Source organism: Salvelinus namaycush, unplaced genomic scaffold (assembly GCF_016432855.1).
Source record: "Salvelinus namaycush isolate Seneca unplaced genomic scaffold, SaNama_1.0 Scaffold1577, whole genome shotgun sequence".
Lineage (NCBI taxonomy): Eukaryota > Metazoa > Chordata > Actinopteri > Salmoniformes > Salmonidae > Salvelinus > Salvelinus namaycush.
This window is the reverse complement of record NW_024058316.1, coordinates 11,996-31,683: the sequence shown is the minus strand read 5'-3', so window position 1 is coordinate 31,683 and position 19,688 is coordinate 11,996. Positions and strand designations below refer to the sequence as shown.

The following is a 19,688-nucleotide window of genomic DNA, read 5'->3' as shown; positions in this document are numbered from 1 at the left end:
AATTCAGTCTCCTGAGGGGGAATAGGTTTTGTCGTGCCCTCTTCATGACTGCCTTGGTGTGTTTGGACCATGATAGTTTGTTGGTGATGTGGACACCAAGGAACTTGAATCTCTAGACCCGCTCCACTACAGACCCGTCATTGTTAATGGGGGCCTGTTCGGCCCTCTTTTTCCTATAGTCCACGATCTTTGTCTTGCTCACGTTGAGGGAGAGGTTGTTGTCCTGGCACCACACTGCCAGGTCTCTGACCTTCTCCCTATAGGCTGTCTCATCATTGTGAGGGATCAGGCCTACCACTTGTGTCGTCAGCTAACTTAATGATGGTGTTGGAGTCGTGCTTGGCAACACAGTCGTGGGTGAACAGGGAGTACAGGATGGGACTAGGATGGACAGGATGGGACTGGCAGATGTGTTGTTGCATAAACTTACCACCTGGGGGTGGCCCGTGAGGAAGTCCGGGATCCAGTTATAGAGGGAGGTGTTTAGACCCAGGGTCCTTAGCTTAGTGATGAGCTTTGTGGGTACTATGGTGTTGAACGCTGAGCTGTAGTCAATGAACAGCATTCTCACATAGGTGTTCCTTTTGTCCAGGTGGGAAAGGGCAGTGTGGAGTGCCATTGAGATTGCGTCATCTGTGGATCTGTTGTGGCGGTATGTGAATTGGAGTGGGTCTAGGGTTTCCGGCATGATGGTGTTGATGTGAGCCAAGACTATGCGGAAATAGTTTTGATTTAGAATGGACCATTATTATTCATCTGCCTCAAAACAGGGGCAGGGGCAAGGGAAAAAAATACATGTCATCTATGCACTTAAATAGCAATTGGAGGACGCTTTTCCCTTGGTTCATTTTCATGCCAGCCAGGTAGGCTATACTCCTGTTATAAAGAGAAGCAATGTGCTTAATATTAGGAAAGTTGAGAAATAAATATAGTAGGCCTAGCCTATAGAAAGCTGATGGGATCCTCCTCTTTTTAGTAGAGGCCATCAATCTGTTCTCACGCAATTTAAATGTTGCACAACATGAACTCTCATGAAGTGTCTGATTAGATTTTCCACCACATTTTGCATTGATGTCAGAGAGACAATAGAGTGCTGAGTACCAGGCAGTTAGCAAGTTTGGTAGGCTACTAATGACCATCAGCTAAACGGTCACATGTAACTTGGGACTGGCGCCGTAGAGGTCATTTGGTCACCGTAACAGCCCTATAACCCACCCCACCGTTTGGAAGTTCACTGAGGCATTGCAACGACAGCAGCTAAGAGGTGAAATGAGAAGGGAGCAGCAACTTGCTGGTTTTCCACCACCAAAGACCTCCAAGACTATTGGAAAAGCTTCCCTCATGAAGCTGGTTGAGTGAAAAAGCTGTTAAAGCAAAATGGAAGCTACTTTGAAGAATCAAAAAAATATTTTGATGTTGTTTTAAACCCTTTTTTTTTTTTTTTTTACTACATGATTCCATATGTGTTATTTTACCGTTTTGATGTCTTCACTATTATTCTACAATGTAGAAAATAGTATAAATAAAGAAAACCCACAAACTTTTGACCGGTACTGTATAATATTCTGCCCATATGAATTACTTTTAAGCCATAAAAATATTTGTAGTCATACATGATTTAATGAAAAGCATTAAATATACACATTTAATAACAAACTCATAAACACAATCCTTCAATCATGCTTCCCCGGTGCTTCACAGCTTCCCCGGCGCTTCACAGCTTCCCCGGGAAACTCAGTGTATTGTAGCCTCACAGAGACGAAAGAGTAGCGGAGGAAGGAGTTCTGCTGCAGTGTTCTGCTGTGAAAGGTTTGTTATTGTGGCCGTGCTTCGGTTCTGGGGTTACGTTCTGTGGTTGAGATGTGTTCTCTCCTTGTGCCTCAGTCTCTGCCCTCTCTGTGTCCATGTATGCCTGGACACACCTCCACAGGGCTTGGATGTTCCCCTCTCCGAACCCTGACGCACCTCTCCTCTCTATTAGCTCCAGGAAGAAAGTGTCCTCTGAGAAGATGGGCTTGGTGAACACCTGGAGCAGGTATCTGTTTAGAGGGAATGAGAAGATGGACTTGGTGAACACCTGGAGCAGGTATCTGTTTAGAGGGAATGAGAAGGTGGACTTGGTGAACACCTGGAGCAGGTATCTGTTTAGAGGGAATGAGAAGGTGGACTTGGTGAACACCTGGAGCAGGTATCTGTTTAGAGGGAATGAGAAGGTGGACTTGGTGAACACCTGGAGCAGGTATCTGTTTAGATGGAATGAGAAGGTGGACTTGGTGAACACCTGGAGCAGGTATCTGTTTAGATGGAATGAGAAGGTGGACTTGGTGAACACCTGGAGCAGGTATCTGTTTAGAGGGAATGAGAAGAGAGGAAAACATAGGTTAGATATAGTGGGTAGCCTCGACATCAGCCATTAAAAGGACGCTGGTGTCTCACTTCCTTGAAGGTGGTTTCTGATCATTATTAGAAAACATTTTTTTTAAAGGAGATGTTGGTGTAGTTGAGGCTATCCTCCGGCCGGACCCGGGCCTCTACCCTCCGGCCGGACCCCGGGCCTCTACCCTCCGGCCGGACCCCGGGCCTCTACCCTCCGGCCGGACCCCGGGCCTCTACCCTCCGGCCGGACCCCGGGCCTCTACCCTCCGGCCGGACCCCGGGCCTCTACCCTCCGGCCGGACCCCGGGCCTCTACCCTCCGGCCGGACCCCGGGCCTCTACCCTCCGGCCGGACCCCGGGCCTCTACCCTCCGGCCGGACCCCGGGCCTCTACCCTCCGGCCGGACCCCGGGCCTCTACCCTCCGGCCGACCCCGGGCCTCTACCCTCCGGCCGACCCCGGGCCTCTACCCTCCGGCCGACCCCGGGCCTCTACCCTCCGGCCGACCCCGGGCCTCTACCCTCCGGCCGACCCCGGGCCTTGTTGGAGCGAAGCATTAAATATACATTTCCAGGCTGAAGTAGCAAGGACATGCACATTAAGAGAAGATGACACCCAGGCCATATGACACCCAGGCTATACTCTATTTCTGAAAGAGTACATTGACCAAGACCACACGTACATTTATGACAGCTGGACATCCACTCCCACCGACCCCGGGCCTCTACACTCCCACCGACCCCGGGCCTCTACACTCCCACCGACCTCTACACTCCCACCGACCTCTACACTCCCACCGACCTCTACACTCCCACCGACCTCTACACTCCCACCGACCTCTACACTCCCACCGACCTCTACACTCCCACCGACCTCTACACTCCCACCGACCTCTACACTCCCACCGACCTCTACACTCCCACCGACCTCTACACTCCCACCGACCCCGGGCCTCCACACTCCCACTGACCCCGGGCCTCCACACTCCCACCGACCCCGGGCCTCTATACTCTGTGTTGATGAAGCAGAGCAGTAGACATACTGCGGTCTCATCAGAGCTGAAATAAAGTACTATATTGAAAACCCATGACAGTCTTTGAGGAACACTAGCATTTGATGCCTACAGGCTAATGAATCTGGTACCTTTTCTTCTTCGTGTCCGTAGTCTGACAGGAGGGGTCAGTCTGGGCCTGGCGCAGGTCTGTGTCCAGGAGGATGCCGTGCTGAGACAGCATCTGGGGGTCGTAACCTGCGTCCTCCATCTCCTGCTGCTTACCCACCTGCCACAGGACAGACGCAGGGGTCAACGAGCACAGTGGTAGATATAACGCTTGACTTCCTGCCACAGGACAGACACAGGGGTCAACGAGCACAGTGGTAGTAGATATAACGGCTTGACTTCCTGCCACAGGACAGACACAGGGGTCAACGAGCACAGTGGTAGATATAATGCTTGACTTCCTGCCACAGGACAGACACAGGGGTCAACGAGCACAGTGGTAGTAGACATTACGCTCGACTTCCTGCCTGACTAGATGCGCAGGCGTTTCATTAACCAGTGGCTGCGTGCCACGGGCGTCAGATGGCTACGTCATACGACGTGGTTAGCTGACATGTTAAACACCTAACAAGATCTACGTCCTCAACGTGGTCGCGTCCTCAACGTGGTCGCGTCCTCAACGTGGTCGCGTCCTCAACGTGGTCGCGTCCTCAACGTGGTCGCGTCCTCAACGTGGTCGCGTCCTCAACGTGGTCGCGTCCTCAACGTGGTCGCGTCCTCAACGTGGTCGCGTCCTCAACGTGGTCGCGTCCTCAACGTGGTCGCGTCCTCAACGTGGTCGCGTCCTCAACGTGGTCGCGTCCTCAACGTGGTCGCGTCCTCAACGTGGTCGCGTCCTCAACGTGGTCGCGTCCTCAACGTGGTCGCGTCCTCAACGTGGTCGCGTCCTCAACGTGGTCGCGTCCTCAACGTAGTCGCGTCCTCAACGTAGTCGCGTCCTCAACGTAGTCGCGTCCTCAACGTAGTCGCGTCCTCAACGTAGTCGAGAGGAAATCAACCAACAACACTAATAGTGTTCAATCACGCTACAACTTCCTACTTCCAGAAAACAACTTCCTGTAGTGTTCAATCACGCTACAACTTCCTACTTCCAGAAAACAACTTCCTGTAGTGTTCAATCACGCTACAACTTCCTACTTCCAGAAAACAACTTCCTGTAGTGTTCAATCACGCTACAACTTCCTACTTCCAGAAAACAACTTCCTGTAGTGTTCAATCACGCTACAACTTCCTACTTCCAGAAAACAACTTCCTGTAGGGTTCAATCATGCTACAACTTCCTACTTCCAGAAAACAACTTCCTGTAAATGCACGTAGAGCTACAGAGGACTGTTTGGGTTCCTTTGAATGATACATGTACTGGAACCACAATGCATTGGGGCATCTCACACACCTGTTTCAGTCACAAGTTAGAGAGGGACATGAGGGACGTGAGGGAGACGGACGGACATGAGTGAGAGGGGGACGGACGGACATGAGTGAGAGGGGGACGGACGGACATGAGTGAGAGGGGGACGGACGGACATGAGTGAGAGGGGGACGGACGGACATGAGTGAGAGGGGGACGGACGGACATGAGTGAGAGGGGGACGGACGGACATGAGTGAGAGGGGGACGGACGGACATGAGTGAGAGGGGGACGGACATGAGTGAGAGATTTAAGATTATTATGAAAAGTGCTATAAAATTTAAATAAATTATTTATAATTATTAGCTGCAATCAAAATAGTAGTAGCTCCACCCTAATGCCTGATAGGCTAAGTGGAAGTTACACCAATCAAATCCTCTAAGGGTTCCATTTGGGGATGAGCCATTGAGTGCTATGGTGACTGAGTGAGACAAACCTCCGTGTAGTAGGCAGGTGGAGGAGAGAAGAAGTGGACTCCTGCCTGACCCATGGTCTGTGCTGTGGACACTATGTCCTGTGTGTACAATCCAATGTGCTGGATCCCTGGGCCTCCGTGCTGCTCCAGGAAGGTGTCCACCTGGTTCCTGCCTGAAACAGACACCCATTCAGGCACACAAGACAGAGATAGACAAGATTCAGGTCTCGGCAGGTGGTAATTCATTAGAATGAAAAATTGGGTAAATGCATAAGCCTCTCTCTCTCAATCCATCTATTCCTCACATCATCTCTCCTAACTAGAGGTCGACACCGGAACAGGACTTCCACAGGATGTTCTCTCTCTCTCGGAGGACCTGAGCCCTAGGACCATGCCTCAGGACTACCTGGCATGATGACTCCTTGCTGTCCCCAGTCCACCTGGCCTTGCTGCTGCTCCAGTTTCAACTGTTCTGCCTGCGGCTATGGAAACCTGACCTGTTCACCGGACGTGCTACCTGTCCCAGACCTGCTGTTTTCAACTCTCTAGAGACAGCAGGAGCGGTAGAGATACTCTTAATGATCGGTTATGAAAAGCCAACTGACATTTACTCCTGAGGTGCTGACTTCTTGCACCCTGGACAACTACTGTGATTATTATTATTTGACCATGCTGGTCATTTATGAACATTTGAACATCTTGGCCATGTTCTGTTATAATCTCCACCCGGCACAGCCAGAAGAGGACTGGCCACCCCTCATAGCCTGGTTCCTCTCTAGGTTTCTTCCTAGGTTTTGGCCTTTCTAGGGAGTTTTTCCTAGCCACCGTGCTTCTACACCTACATTGCTTGTTGTTTGGGGTTTTAGGCTGGGTTTCTGTACAGCACTTTGAGATATCAGCTGATGTACGAAGGGCTATATAAATACATTTGATTATGATTATGTTGCCGGTCCCACCGGATTCTGGCAGGAATGGGAGTGAAGTTGTTGAGTCCATTTTGGGATCAACAGTCTATACAAATAGTTATAAACTGAGATTTTGGCGCAGAAATGTGTCATGTGTGGAGCATTTCTTCAAAACAACAACAGTTTAGCAATTTGAGTAAAAAAATTAAATAAAGGTAATTTCCCCCTCGGCTCACTCTCCCGCCTCACTCTAGTTGTAGCCAGTCATTAGGTTACCTCAGATGCTAACCGATATTAGCAGGCTAAATGATGAAGTCTTCAATGGAGGAATTACAATGTCTTGTTGCAGCCAAGGTCCCATCACTAACATTAGAGCCAAGAAAAGAGCGACGTTTAAGCTACATTTGATGGAGTTGTCTTAGACAACGAAGAAACCCGAGTACACAGCTTGTAAACAAACAAATGCTGCGTTTCAATGAAATAGTCCACCAACCGCGGCGCGGGACACGCGGCCTGAAGCGGCATAGCTGCTCTACTCCTAGACACTTTACCATCAAGCCCAAGTGTTTGAGTATTTAACTAAAACCCTTGACATTTGAGGTGAAGAATGAAATAAAAATAGATTGACTTGTGCTGTACTTCCGGTTCAGGTGTATTTTTTTAATTTTCTTTAGGTTGACGTTGTAACTGTTAATATGTGCGCAGTGCTCAGATGTAGGCTACAGATTTACACTAGTGAGCAGACCATCCTGCAGGGGGCGCTGTCCTCATCCTCCAGCCTTCATCCATCTATTCAGGTCATTTAGAATACATTCTCATCCAGAGAGATTTAGGCCTACAGTCAGAACATTTAACTAAAATTAGACAATACAACCACATATCACAGTCGCGATATTACATTATTTTGTAATACTTCCTAAACAAACACAATAGCCTACACATTTCTGCGCACGGGACGGATTTTTATCAGGACGGGACAGGAAAGTTCTGGGGTTATAAAACTGTTAACGGTTCACGCCAGTAAAGGGGGGGGATTTGACAGGACTGACTTTTCATTCCCGTGTCAACCTCTACTCCTATCCTCCTCAAATCCTGTTAAAAGATGAGGGACCGTTGACCTTCTCTTCCAAAACAGGTGAGAAAGAGGCGAAGAGAGGATTCGAGGAACCGTGGAAAAAACTAAATATGAAGAAATGAGCAGTATAACCCTTCGAATGGAATGACCTTGTTCGGGCAGCGACTCTGCGATGACAAACTTGCAGTCGGGTTGTTTGTCATCTGTGAAGGGAAGCGTGATTCCTGTTTCGCTGCATTTCCAGTACTCCATGGCTGTGAGACGCAGTCCGATCCCCTCCTTGTTCAGAACATAGCCCTCATCCACATCCTCATTACTGCTCAGGGATACAGAATCCATTTATTTATTGTCCCAGGTGGGACATTTGTAAACAGATGGGAAAAAAACAACACAGAAAGAGCATCTATTTGTCATCATTGTTAATCCCATAGACATCTTATTTAATTAGTATTAAAATGCCTAATTATATGGTTTATCCTTATAGCGTAGCCTGGGTACCAATCCCGGTTTGTGCGATCATTCCACACGTTGTCATATGACACGGAGTGGCATGACAGCACTAAACAGATCTGGTGTCCAACCCAAACCTAAAATGTTCTATACTCACAATAACTTTCATTCATATCACATTCACTGCATCAGTTTGTATTGAGATGCATGATCAATAATCATCTAACAATTAATTATTTAAAAATTGCAGAACCATTTAAAAAAAGCCACTTAACCTGTCAATGAAGAACCTCTGGAAGCCAAAGTGACGCTCATACCACCTCATCACTTGCGGTGTCCACCGTCTCGAACAAGCATAGGTGATGTGATCAAAATGTGTGATTGGACAAGACTCTGTACTCTTAGCCACGAGTGTGCCGTTTTTCGTTACGTTTTCAACCTCCTGAAACCCGGGTAAGAAGCTGCCCTTATATTTACTCGTGTCAATGAGCGTGTGGTTCACATTTCCCATTATTGATTTGACGACTGAATAGGTGACATGCCCGTTCTCGTCACACACCTCCGTCGGCGGCACCAGGAATTCGCAGCCAATGTTGCGAAGGGACTTGAATGACCTTTCCACATCTTCTACTTCGAAACAGACGTTAGACGCGGTATCGACGGAATAGTGTGGGTGGACATCGTAAAGACAATTCGGATCCTTGTCGTTCTTTTTCCCCGTTTGAATGTTGTTAGTCCATCCCGGTTCCGATTCTGAAGGAGAAATCCCTCTCTTGCTCGATAGCGTTACTCCGTTCAATTCAAGAGGGGACTTGTTTGGTCTTTCATTGACGACGAAAACTGCCGCTCCTTTTCTGAAAGCCAACTGTTTAGACTTCTCCGTCAGCCTCGCAACAAATAAATTAAACTTAAAATTATTAACAAGTTCATACGCTATTTTATCCACGTTTGTAACGTGGAGTGAAATGTGGTGCAACCGGCTCAAGTAGGCTGCCATTTTGTTATGACGTCAAGTTGGTGTGTGTGTGTGTCACCGACAAGAAACATACTTTATATAGGGTCCAGTTGCGACATCTTCTCTCAGAGCCAATAACGGACTTGCCATCTGGAGTTTTCCCGGTGGGCTGCTTGACAATCTGGGCCGATACAATACAAAATATAAATAACCCCAGGCCCCCGCTTAAATAAAACATAACCAAGTGCTGTGTGTCTAACTGACCAGTCCATTCTAACTCTACCTGGGCCCCGCCCCTTTCCCCCATCTCTGTTTAAGTGGTGACATTTGGATAAATAGTGGAGTGGAGCAAGATGGACGAAACAAAAAGAGAAAAAAATTAAAAGGTGTTGTATTGTGAATTTTTCAGTACATATGTAGCAATTATTTATTTCAGAAGGAGCCAGCAAAACTAGTGCACTCTATAATATGTGCTCTGTGTCATTAGATATATGTGCTCTGTGTCACTCTTGGGTCTTTTCCAGAACATGGGTGTCCCTTTCAGAGGAGTTAGCAGGATGACATGTATGGTTATTGCTGTAAAATGCCAAGGAGTGTTACTATGGTCCTACATGCATGAACCTGGCTTAAGGCGAGTACAGGTCTATTTCTGTGGCTCTACTGGTTCCATGTCCTAATATGAAACTAAACTTAGTGCAAGGCAATAAGATAACGGTGGCTAAATGCCAGAGGGGATGAGACATTAAGAGGAGTTACTATGAGTGTGATGTAAGGAGGAATAATGTATAGAACGTGTGTGCCAAGACTGGAAAGGGAGTTGCTTCATAAATCAGCTCGACTTTTGTTATATTTTTCATAAAAGTCTATTTGAACGAACGCACATACGCAGGTATTTGTGAAATATGATTGATCAAATATTTCCACGACAGGTGCTGATAAGCGGAGAGAGAAGAAGTTGAAGTCCCTTGAGGCTGATGCAACCAAAAATGTTTAAATAACTAATTATTTATTTGGCACCGTTACCAGTCAATCATCTCAGCCTAGTGAGCCTGAAGGCACTGACAGCAGAGAGCAGAGAGAGCAGAGAGGAGAGAGAGCCGAGAGAGAGAGAGAGAGCAGAGAGAGAGAGAGAGATAGAGAGGAGAGAGAGCAGAGAGCAGAGAAGAGAGAGAGCGGAGAGCAGAGAAGAGAGAGCAGAGAGGAGAGAGAGGAGAGAGAGCAGAGAGGAGAGAGAGAGAGAGAGCAGAGAGGAGAGAGAGCAGAGAGGAGAGAAGAGAGAGAGAGAGAGCAGAGAAGAGAGAGAGAGAGCAGAGAGGAGAGAGAGCAGAGAGGTGAGAGAGCAGAGAGGAGAGAGAGCAGAGAAGAGAGAGAGAGCAGAGAGGAGAGAGAGCAGAGAGAGCAGCCCAGCGATACCAGTTCAACTGTTAGTTAAGGTTTTGCAGCTGAAGCGGTAAGACAGAAGACAATAGGGAGAAGTTAAGCAACGTTTGGGTTTGTCTAGCTGGTTATTCAGCTATAGGTGCCTTTTGTTGAAACAAGCGCTCGTCAATGTCACTTTTCGTGAACTGAGCAATCACAGCCTGGATGGGGCGGGACATTAAAAAAAAGTTGACGTGCTACAGCAAATGTTGGAAACCGTTGAACTCATTGTTCTGCATGAATGGTTCTGATTATTGACAAGTTAGTACTTAGCATTAACACATTAGAGACTAACCACCAATGGAGACCATTTTTATTGCACAAGGATTTCATGACGGAACAAAACCTACAAAAAAATGTTGGTTGTGTATTTCTTAAACTGCTGTATTGTCCAATTGGAATTAATATAATTCTAGTGGTATATAGTATCCTATTATATGAACATGCTAACATTATATAATTCATAATGTTAGTATAATATTAATATATGAATTATATAATGTTAGTATAATATTAATATATGAATTATATAATGTTAGTATAATATTAATATATGAATTATAAAATGTTAGTATAATATTCATGTATTAATTATATAATGTTAGTATAATATTAATGTATTAATTATATAATGTTAGTATAATATTAATATATGAATTATATAATGTTAGTATAATATTAATATATGAATTATATAATGTTAGTATAATATTAATATATGAATTATAAAATGTTAGTATAATATTCATGTATTAATTATATAATGTTAGTATAATATTAATGTATTAATTATATAATGTTAGTATAATATTAATATATATAATTCATATATTAATATTATACTAACATTATATAATTAATATATTAATATTATACTAACATTATATAATTAATACATGAATATTATACTAACATTATATAATGAATACATTACATTAGACACAATGCAGGCCACCATAACAAGTGAAATCCAGGAAGCTGCTATGTATTCAGTCCAGATTGACGCTACGCAGGACATTACAACACAAGATTAACACTCTGTCATAGTCAGGTATGTGACGAACGTCATCCATGAGAGGCTTGTGGCCTGTGGTGAAATGCGAGGCGTCCACTGGACTATACTTTGTCCAGGTACTGAGTGAAGTACTGGAAAACATGAAGCTTGACATTAGCAAGTGCATTGGTAATTCCACTGATGGAGCCTCCAGTATGCAAGGCCAGTATAAAGACTTCTCTCCCCTGCTCTCTGCAAAGTCCACCAATCAATTGCATGCACACATTTTTTAACCTTGTTTTGGCAGACACAACAGAGTGTCTTGGCAAGTGGGTCACTTTTTTTTCTTTCTCTCATTAATAACAACATGGCTGTGTTCTTCTGTGAATCCTACCAGAGGATGAACATTTGGGAGAAGGAGAGCAAGGACCCAAAGACACATACGTCTTTATCCAATCGGAGAGACTCGCTGGTGGGCTAAAGACAGAGCCTTTAAAGAAGGTCTTTGGATCTTCTTTTTGTAAATCCAGATGAGGCTCCTCTGTGTGTTGATGTCCTTCTCACATCAACACTACTGCACCGGGGTGTCACGTTCTGACCTTAGTTCCTTTTTTATGTCTGTATTTTAGTTTGGTCAGGGCGTGAGTTGGGGTGGGCATTCTATATGTTGTTATTCTATGTTTTGTTCTTTATGTTATATTTCTATGTGTTTGGCCTGGTATGGTTCTCAATCAGAGGCAGGTGTCGATCGTTGTCTCTGATTGAGAATCATACTTAGGTAGCCTGTTTTCCCACTAGGGGTTGTGGGTAGTTATTTTCCGTTTCAGTGTTTGCACCATATGGGGGACTGTGTCGGTTTTCATTTATTCTCTTGTTCTTTTTGTATTTTGTATTCATTCTCGATTAAACGATATTATGGATACGTACCACGCTGCATGTTGGTCCTCCTCTCCTTCCACCAACGAAAGCCGTTACACCGGGTGTCAAGGCACGAGGATACATTGAGGAGTCGCTGAAGTAGGAAACAATACTCACAGCTCTGATATTCCTCAGAATATTTCAGGTCACCTCACACTAGTCTCTCTAAAAAATATATATATTTTTAAACAAGTGTAATGGACATTCTGTCTGCGTGTGGTTGTGTCGACAGAGGAGCAGCTGAAAGGAACGCCAAGAGATTATTTTTGAAAAAAGTCAAGGTGGCTGCAGACACATTTGTTCAGTGGGCCAACAGGAAGTTGCAGCAACGGGATGAGGAAACAGAGCTGGAGTTAGAGACCACTCTACCAATGAAGAAGGGCTCGAAAGAAGAAAACCATGGCACAAGATGAGGCTTCTACTGGGGCAGTGTTAAAGTAATTTAAATGTTGAAAAATAATGATTAAATAATTCCCACTCTGAAACCTTATAACTGTATGAAATTGATTCGAATCATACATTTATTATCTGATGGGTTTGTTTAGGTTTAGTCAGTAAAAGTATAATTAATGAGGTGTGTAGTTTTAGTCAGAATTAGGGTAAAACAATATAAACTGTACAACATGTCTCTAAAGTGTCTTAAACACAGACTGTCTGAGCTGGATTCGGTGCCGACCTTGGCTAGGGGCCACGGAGAGATTTGAGGGAGGACAGGGAGTGCTTCTCACGGTCCCTAATCTTTGTCGGCTGGGTATTGATACAGTATGTGCGTAGGATACCTACTGTTTGTGTGCAAATGTATGTGCGTAAGGAGCTAGTATAAAATGGATGGTTTTGTACAACTAACCAGCGCTCTCGTGAATAAACCTTATTGACTATTTTAGCTGGGCCTCCGTCTGTTTTCATTTCAATCAGTATCTTACAAATCCTGATTAGCAGACTGAGTAGTTTAATTTAATTGGTTTATGAACTTCGAGAACATAATTCTCATGACAGGCAGAGAGTGCATACAGGATTGGTGTCCATAATCAACTTCTGGATATATAGTTATTAATAGCATCCACCGATTTCTGAGTAATGACCCTTTGTATGGTCAACATGGCTCTTCTGGACCCTAAACACTTTAGTCGGCTGACATCCAGTGCCAGTGGCCTTCCACAGACAGCCCTTCAAGAACTAAGCAAATGTTTGATCAAATTTGACAGCGGAGCAACGGTGGACAATTTACAGAGCGAGCTCACGAGTCTGGCAGAACAGCGGACTAAGTTAAAACAATCGGGATTTGAAGAATACACAACCAGGACTATGGAGGATCGATGAACCTGAAGGAAATGAAGACGAGGTAGAGATGGTGAACAAGAGCTGTTCATCTCACGGGGACCGTCCAGTGTGTTGCTGCCGTATTCTTAGTCACTACAACCTATTGACCGACGCATACCACATCCTGGGCCTTACAAGTTCCTACTTACCCTGTCAGTAACCCAGGTAGCTTGCGAGCGGAGCTTCTCTACTCTGAAGTTCATCAAGAGGAGGCTCAAGAGCACCTGGAGGCTTTTAATGGTCATGGCTACTGAGCGAGATGTTTAAATAGCCCTGGACCGTGACCTGGTTATAGATGGCATTGCAGAGAGAAGTGAGCTGCTGCAGAAATTGCTAAAGGGGTAGGAAATATGTTTATTTTAATTTTATTCTGTGACTTGCCTAGTCACCAGTCTTTTCATCAACAAAATGTCCTCCTGTATTATCTATTCTACTGGTCAGATGGTTCCAGAGATTCTTGCCATCTTGCTGCCTGTGACATTGTGCCAATATGTGCTCTTTCTAGCCAGCCTCCTCCTAAGAGCAACACGTTCCCCTTGTTCTATTTTACTAAAAGTTATTGTTATAAATATTGTTCAGTAATCTTGTTTACATAAAGTGTGGCGTGGGTTGTGTGGGTGGTGGTGTATTGCTGGGGGGGGGGGGATTTGGTGGGCCGGTCTGAGTCAAAAAGTCCAGGGCCATTTTTCATTCCCAGTCCGTCCCTGCTCAGAGCAGTCGTCTCTCAGGGTCTCTATGCTGCCCCCTGCTGATAGGTCATCTCTCAGTGCATCTATGAGGAGAAGTGGGGGTTTTGAAAGGAACCATATAATATTCAATAATTCAATAATAAACAATACATTGTAAAATGTATGTATTTAAAAAAAATAAGTTAAGGTAGCTAACGTTAGCTAGCATTTAGATTTCTGGAAAACGTGACGTTACATACGTGGCTACCTGTAGGTAAAGTTCAAACACAGCTCACAGTGAGGGAAGACATCTTTTGGTCTTAACTGAAATTCCTTACTGTCATTTCTTCAGACCATGAATAATGTCCTATAACCCGAAAGCCTTGAGTGGCACCTTTCGAAACCCCCACTTCTCCTCATAGATGCACTGAGATGACCTATCAGCAGGGGGCAGCATAGGGATGACTGCTCAGAGAGATGATGTCTCAGCTGGACCCTATTGGCCATAGAGATCCTGAGGGATGACTGCTCTGAGAGATGATGTCTCAGCTGGATCCTATTGGCCATAGAGATCCTGAGGGATGACTGCTCTGAGAGATGATGTCTCAGCTGGACCCTATTGACCATAGAGACCTTGAGGGATGACTGCTCAGAGAGATGATGTCTCAGCTGGATCCTATTGGCCATAGAGACCTTGAGGGATGACTGCTCAGAGAGATGATGTCTCAGCTGGACCCTATTGGCCATAGAGATCCTGAGGGATGACTGCTCTGAGAGATGATGTCTCAGCTGGACCCTATTGGCCATAGAGATCCTGAGGGATGACTGCTCTGAGAGATGATGTCTCAGCTGGACCCTATTGGCCATAGAGATCCTGAGGGATGACTGCTCTGAGAGATGATGTCTCAGATGGACCCTATTGGCCATAGAGATCCTGAGGGATGCAAATTAAAATGATTTTCTCTAATGAAAATTAAACAAAGGAGGCACACTGACCTTGTCAAGCGGTCTGACCGTTCAGAATATTTAATAATATATACCATTTAGCAGAAGCTTGCAACTTATGCCTCAAATCACACCGACGACGTAACGCCTCGATCACACCTACAGTGTAACACCTCCATCACACCTACAGCGTAACCCCTCGATCACACCTACAGCGTAACGCCTCCATCACACCTACAGCGTAACGCCTCCATCACACCTACAGCGTAACGCCTCCATCACACCTACAGCGTAACGCCTCCATCACACCTACAGCGTAACGCCTCCATCACACCTACAGCGTAACGCCTCCATCACACCTACAGCGTAACGCCTCCATCACACCTACAGCGTAACGCCTCCATCACACCTACAGCGTCACGCCTCGATCACACCTACAACGTCACGCCTCGATCACACCTACAGTGTAACGCCTCCATCACACCTACAGTGTACCGCCTCCATCAGGATCATTCAAACACAGGGCTTCAACATGTCTCATGTAAATACTGACAGAGAATGACATACTGCAAAAGGAGCAGAGAAGGCCAAGACACTCACTATATGAGATCTGTTGAGACGTATGTACTTCCTTGGACAAAATTCAGAGTTCGGTTTTCTAGAAAGTGCAGTTCTACTTCAGGTACATTACTCTAGATCCAGCATGGTGTATGGCAGATGCATTGGGGATTTTAACATGCCATCAGTCCAATCAAAGCTACGGTAGATATAACGTCATTTGACGTCATTTTATCTGTGGCCAATGACCTTGAGCCTTCTTGGATGGGCACTTCTAATGTAAATCTATAGCAGCACCCAAGGGGCTTGAATGTTCATGCTCTACCCTTAGATTTGGCAGTGACGTAGTGTCCCCATGAGTGACAGAACACTGGGCCAATCACGGCGCAACTAGAGAACATTACCAACCCCTACGCTCTGTATTTTCCGCCCGCTGCCCCACCACCACAGAAAGCACTGAGCTAGGCTGATACACCTGTATTTTGGAGCTGCCTTACTTAAGAAAGCAAAAAAGAGACCATGTTCGTATGCGGCTTTATTAACTCAATAATATTTTTTGGGGGACATTGTTTGCAAACGTGACACGTATAAATGCCAAAATAACATGCAAAACAGTGCAAACCAGATGGGATGGCGTATCGCTGCAGAATGCTGTGGCAGCCAGGCTGGTTAAGTGTGCCTTGAATTCTAAATAAATCACAGACAGTGTCACCAGCAAAGCACCCCCAAATCATAACACCTCTTCCTCCATGCTTCACGGTGGGAACCACACATGCGGAGATAATCCGTTCACCTATTCTGCGTCTCACAAAGACACAGCGGTTGGAACCAAAAATCTCAAATTTGGACTCATCAGACCAAAAGGCAGATTTCCACCGTTCTAATGTCCATTTCTCGTGTTTCTTGGCCCAAGCAAGTCTCTTCTTATTATTGGTGTACTTTAGTAGTGGTTTCTTAGCAGCAATTGGACCATGAAGGCCTGATTCACGCAGTCTCCTCTGAACAGTTGATGTTGAGATGTCTGTTACTTGAACTCTGTGAAGCATTTATTTGGGCTGCAATTTCTGAGGCTGGTAACTAATGAACTTATCCTCCACAGCAGAGGTAACTCTGGGTCTTCCTTTCCTGTGGCGGTCTTCATGAGAGCCAGTTTCTTCATAACGCTTGATGGTTTTTGCGACTGCACTTGAAGAAACTTTCCAAGTTCTTGACATTTTCCGGATTGTCTGAACTTCATGTCTTAAAGTAATGATGGACTGTCATTTCTCTTTGCTTATTTGAGGAGTTCTTGCTATAAAATGGACTTGATCTTTTACCAAATAGGGCTATCTTCTGTTTACCATCCCTACCTTGTCACAACAACTGATTGGCTCAAACGCATTAAGGAAAGAAATTCCACATATTAACTTTTAACAAGGCACACCTGTTAATTGAAATGCATTCCAGGTGACTACCTCCTGAAGCTGGTTAAGAGAATGCCAAGAGTGTGCAAAGCTGTCATCAAGGCAAAGGGTGGCTACTTTGAAGAATCTCAAATATAAAATATATTTTGACTTGATTAACACTTTTTTTGGGGTTACTAAATGATTCCATATGTGTTATTTCATAGTTTTGATGTCTTCACTATTATTCTACAATGTAGAAAATAGTAAAAATATAGAAAAACCTTTGAATGAGTAGGTGTGTCTAAACTTTTGACTGGTACTGTTTATATATATATATATTTTTTTTTAGCTAAACAGGTGAGCATTTTGAAGTGTCACAGTGGCTCTTTTAGAAAAACTTTAACTTGCAAGAAAATTGACATTTTCCAGAGAGCAAGTGGCGAAGCGAGAAGATTTGTCTGCCCGTGCCAGTTACGCCCTTTTTTATATGGAGGTCTTATAAGAAAGTGTTGAATTACATGAGGATTATTTTATTTAATAGAAGTTTTTTTTTTTTATGTTTAGATGGCACGTGACATTATGGCAACTTTGAGAAAAAACAACTTAGGGGTTTTCTAGTTTGGGCAAAAGACCGTCCTCCGTCCTCCTCTCCTCTGTGACCCTGAAACCGATAAGTGTTTGAGTGGTCGAGGAGTGCTCCGTCCTGTCTCCTCTGTGACCCTGACACTGATAAGTGTTTGAGTGGTCGAGGAGTGTGTAAATTCGTAGGCAAATGGAAAATTGTCCTCCCCTTCTTGGTAGCCACCTTTCATCGAGGATACTCGATGTGTATCCAGCAAGAGGTGAGCAGATCTAATTGATAAAAGGCCTTAGTTGTGACTGTCGTTCACACACGTATCCCCCTTGGTTTGTGCTGTGGTGGAGTTCTTTGTGGGCTATACTCGGCCTTGTCTCAGGATTGTAAGTTGGTGGTTGAAGTTATCCCTCTAGTGGTGCGGCTGTGCTTTGGCAAAGTGGGTGGGGTTATATCCTTCCTGTTTGGCCCTGTCCGGGGGTATCATCGGATGGGGCCACAGTGTCTCCTGACCCCTCCTGTCTCAGCCTCCAGTATTTATGCTGCAGTAGTTTATGTGTCGGGGGGCTAGGGTCAGTTGGTTATATCTGGAGTACTTCTCCTGTCCTATCCAGTGTCCTGTGTGAATTTAAGTATGCTCTCTCTAATTCTCTCCTTCTCTCTTTCTTTCTCTCTCTCGGAGGACCTGAGCCCTAGGACCATGCGTCAGGACGACCGGGCATGATGACTCCTTGCTGTCCCCAGTCCACCTGGCCTTGCTGCTGTTCCAGTTTCAACTGTTCTGCCTGCGGTTATGGAACCCTGACCTGTCCACCGGACGTGCTACCTGTCCCAGACCTGCTGTTTTCAACTCTTAATGATCGGCTATGAAAAGCCAACTGACATTTATTCCTGATTATTATTTGACCATGCTGGTCATTTATGAACATTTTGAACATCTTGGCCATGTTCTGTTATAATCTCCACCCGGCACAGCCAGAAGAGGACTGGCCACCCCTCATAGCCTGGTTCCTCTCTAGGTTTCTTCCTAGGTTTTGGCCTTTCTAGGGAGTTTTTCCCAGCCACCGTGCTTCTACACCTGCATTGCTTGCCGTTTGGGGTTTTAGGCTGGGTTTCTGTACAGCACTTCGAGATATTAGCTGATGTACGAAGGGCTATATAAAATAAACTTGATTTGATTTGGTGGAAAAAGTACCCAACTGCCGTACTTGAGTAAAAGTAAAGATACCTTAATAAAAAATGACTGACGTAAAAGTGAAAGTCACCCAGTAAAATACTACTTGAGTAAAAGTAAAGATACCTTAATAGAAAATGACTGACGTAAAAGTGAAAGTCACCCAGTAAAATACTACTTGAGTAAAAGTAAAGATACCTTAATAGAAAATGACTCACGTAAAAGTGAAAGTCACCCAGTAAAATACTACTTGAGTAAAAGTCTAAAAAAAAGTATCTGGTTTTAAATGTACTTAAGTACAGCGGTGGGAAAAGTAGTCTATACTTGTTTAAAATTACAAAGTAAATGTAAATGCTATACATCAAATTCCTGATATTAAGCAAACTAGACAGACAGACACTTCAAACATAATTTACTAATGCAGTATTTATATTTAGTATATTTACTCTGCCAGATCAGAGGCAGTAGGGATGACAATGTTACATTGATAGGTGTGTGAATTGGACCATATTGCTGTCCTGCCTGAACATTCGAAATGTACTTTTAAGTGTCAGGGAAAATGTCTGGAGTAAAAAGCACATTATTTTCTTTAGGAATGTAGTGGAGTAAAAGTAAAAGTTGTCAAAAATATAAATAGTAAAGTAAATTACAGATACACCCCAAAAAATACTTAAGTACTACTTTAAAGAATTTCTACTTAATTACTTTACACACCTTTGCGTATCGGCCCTCTCATTGGCTAAAATCGTCTCACCTGATCTCGCCTCCGGCCTGCCTTCCTTCTTTGAGGACATGTATTTCCATCGTTAGAGCGGTCACTTAACTATCTTATCAATATAATATATCATCTTTGCATTTCCCCCCTCAATCTTCTTCTTTATCTCTGTCTGACTACAACCAAAAAAGGTGTATTGCCGCCGCCTACTGGGTGGGGTGAAAACTGAAACACTTTAACGCAGAATGGGAACTGGGGGAAAGGTGAAAAACATACTCAAAATATCTATGTACTACCAAAGTATCTGTGGTACTACTCCTTCCGTCAGATTAAAATGTCTTTCCCCTCTATCTTCGTCGCAGCCAATAAAAACAC

General features: G+C 44.7%; 1 protein-coding gene across 1 annotated transcript; it reads right to left on the bottom strand.

Annotated features, from left to right (window-relative positions):
* Window positions 1-1,618: 1,618 nt before the first annotated feature.
* Window positions 1,619-8,685, bottom strand: LOC120037119 (4-hydroxyphenylpyruvate dioxygenase-like protein). The gene is made up of 5 exons (XM_038983294.1): window positions 7,964-8,685; window positions 7,388-7,554; window positions 5,280-5,431; window positions 3,519-3,655; window positions 1,619-2,039 (listed from the first exon to the last, which is right to left on the bottom strand). The coding sequence occupies exons 1-5, from the start codon at window positions 8,683-8,685 to the stop codon at window positions 1,751-1,753; spliced, it is 1,467 nt and encodes a 488-aa protein (XP_038839222.1). The 3' UTR covers window positions 1,619-1,750.
* Between the last annotated feature and the right edge of the window lie 11,003 nt (window positions 8,686-19,688).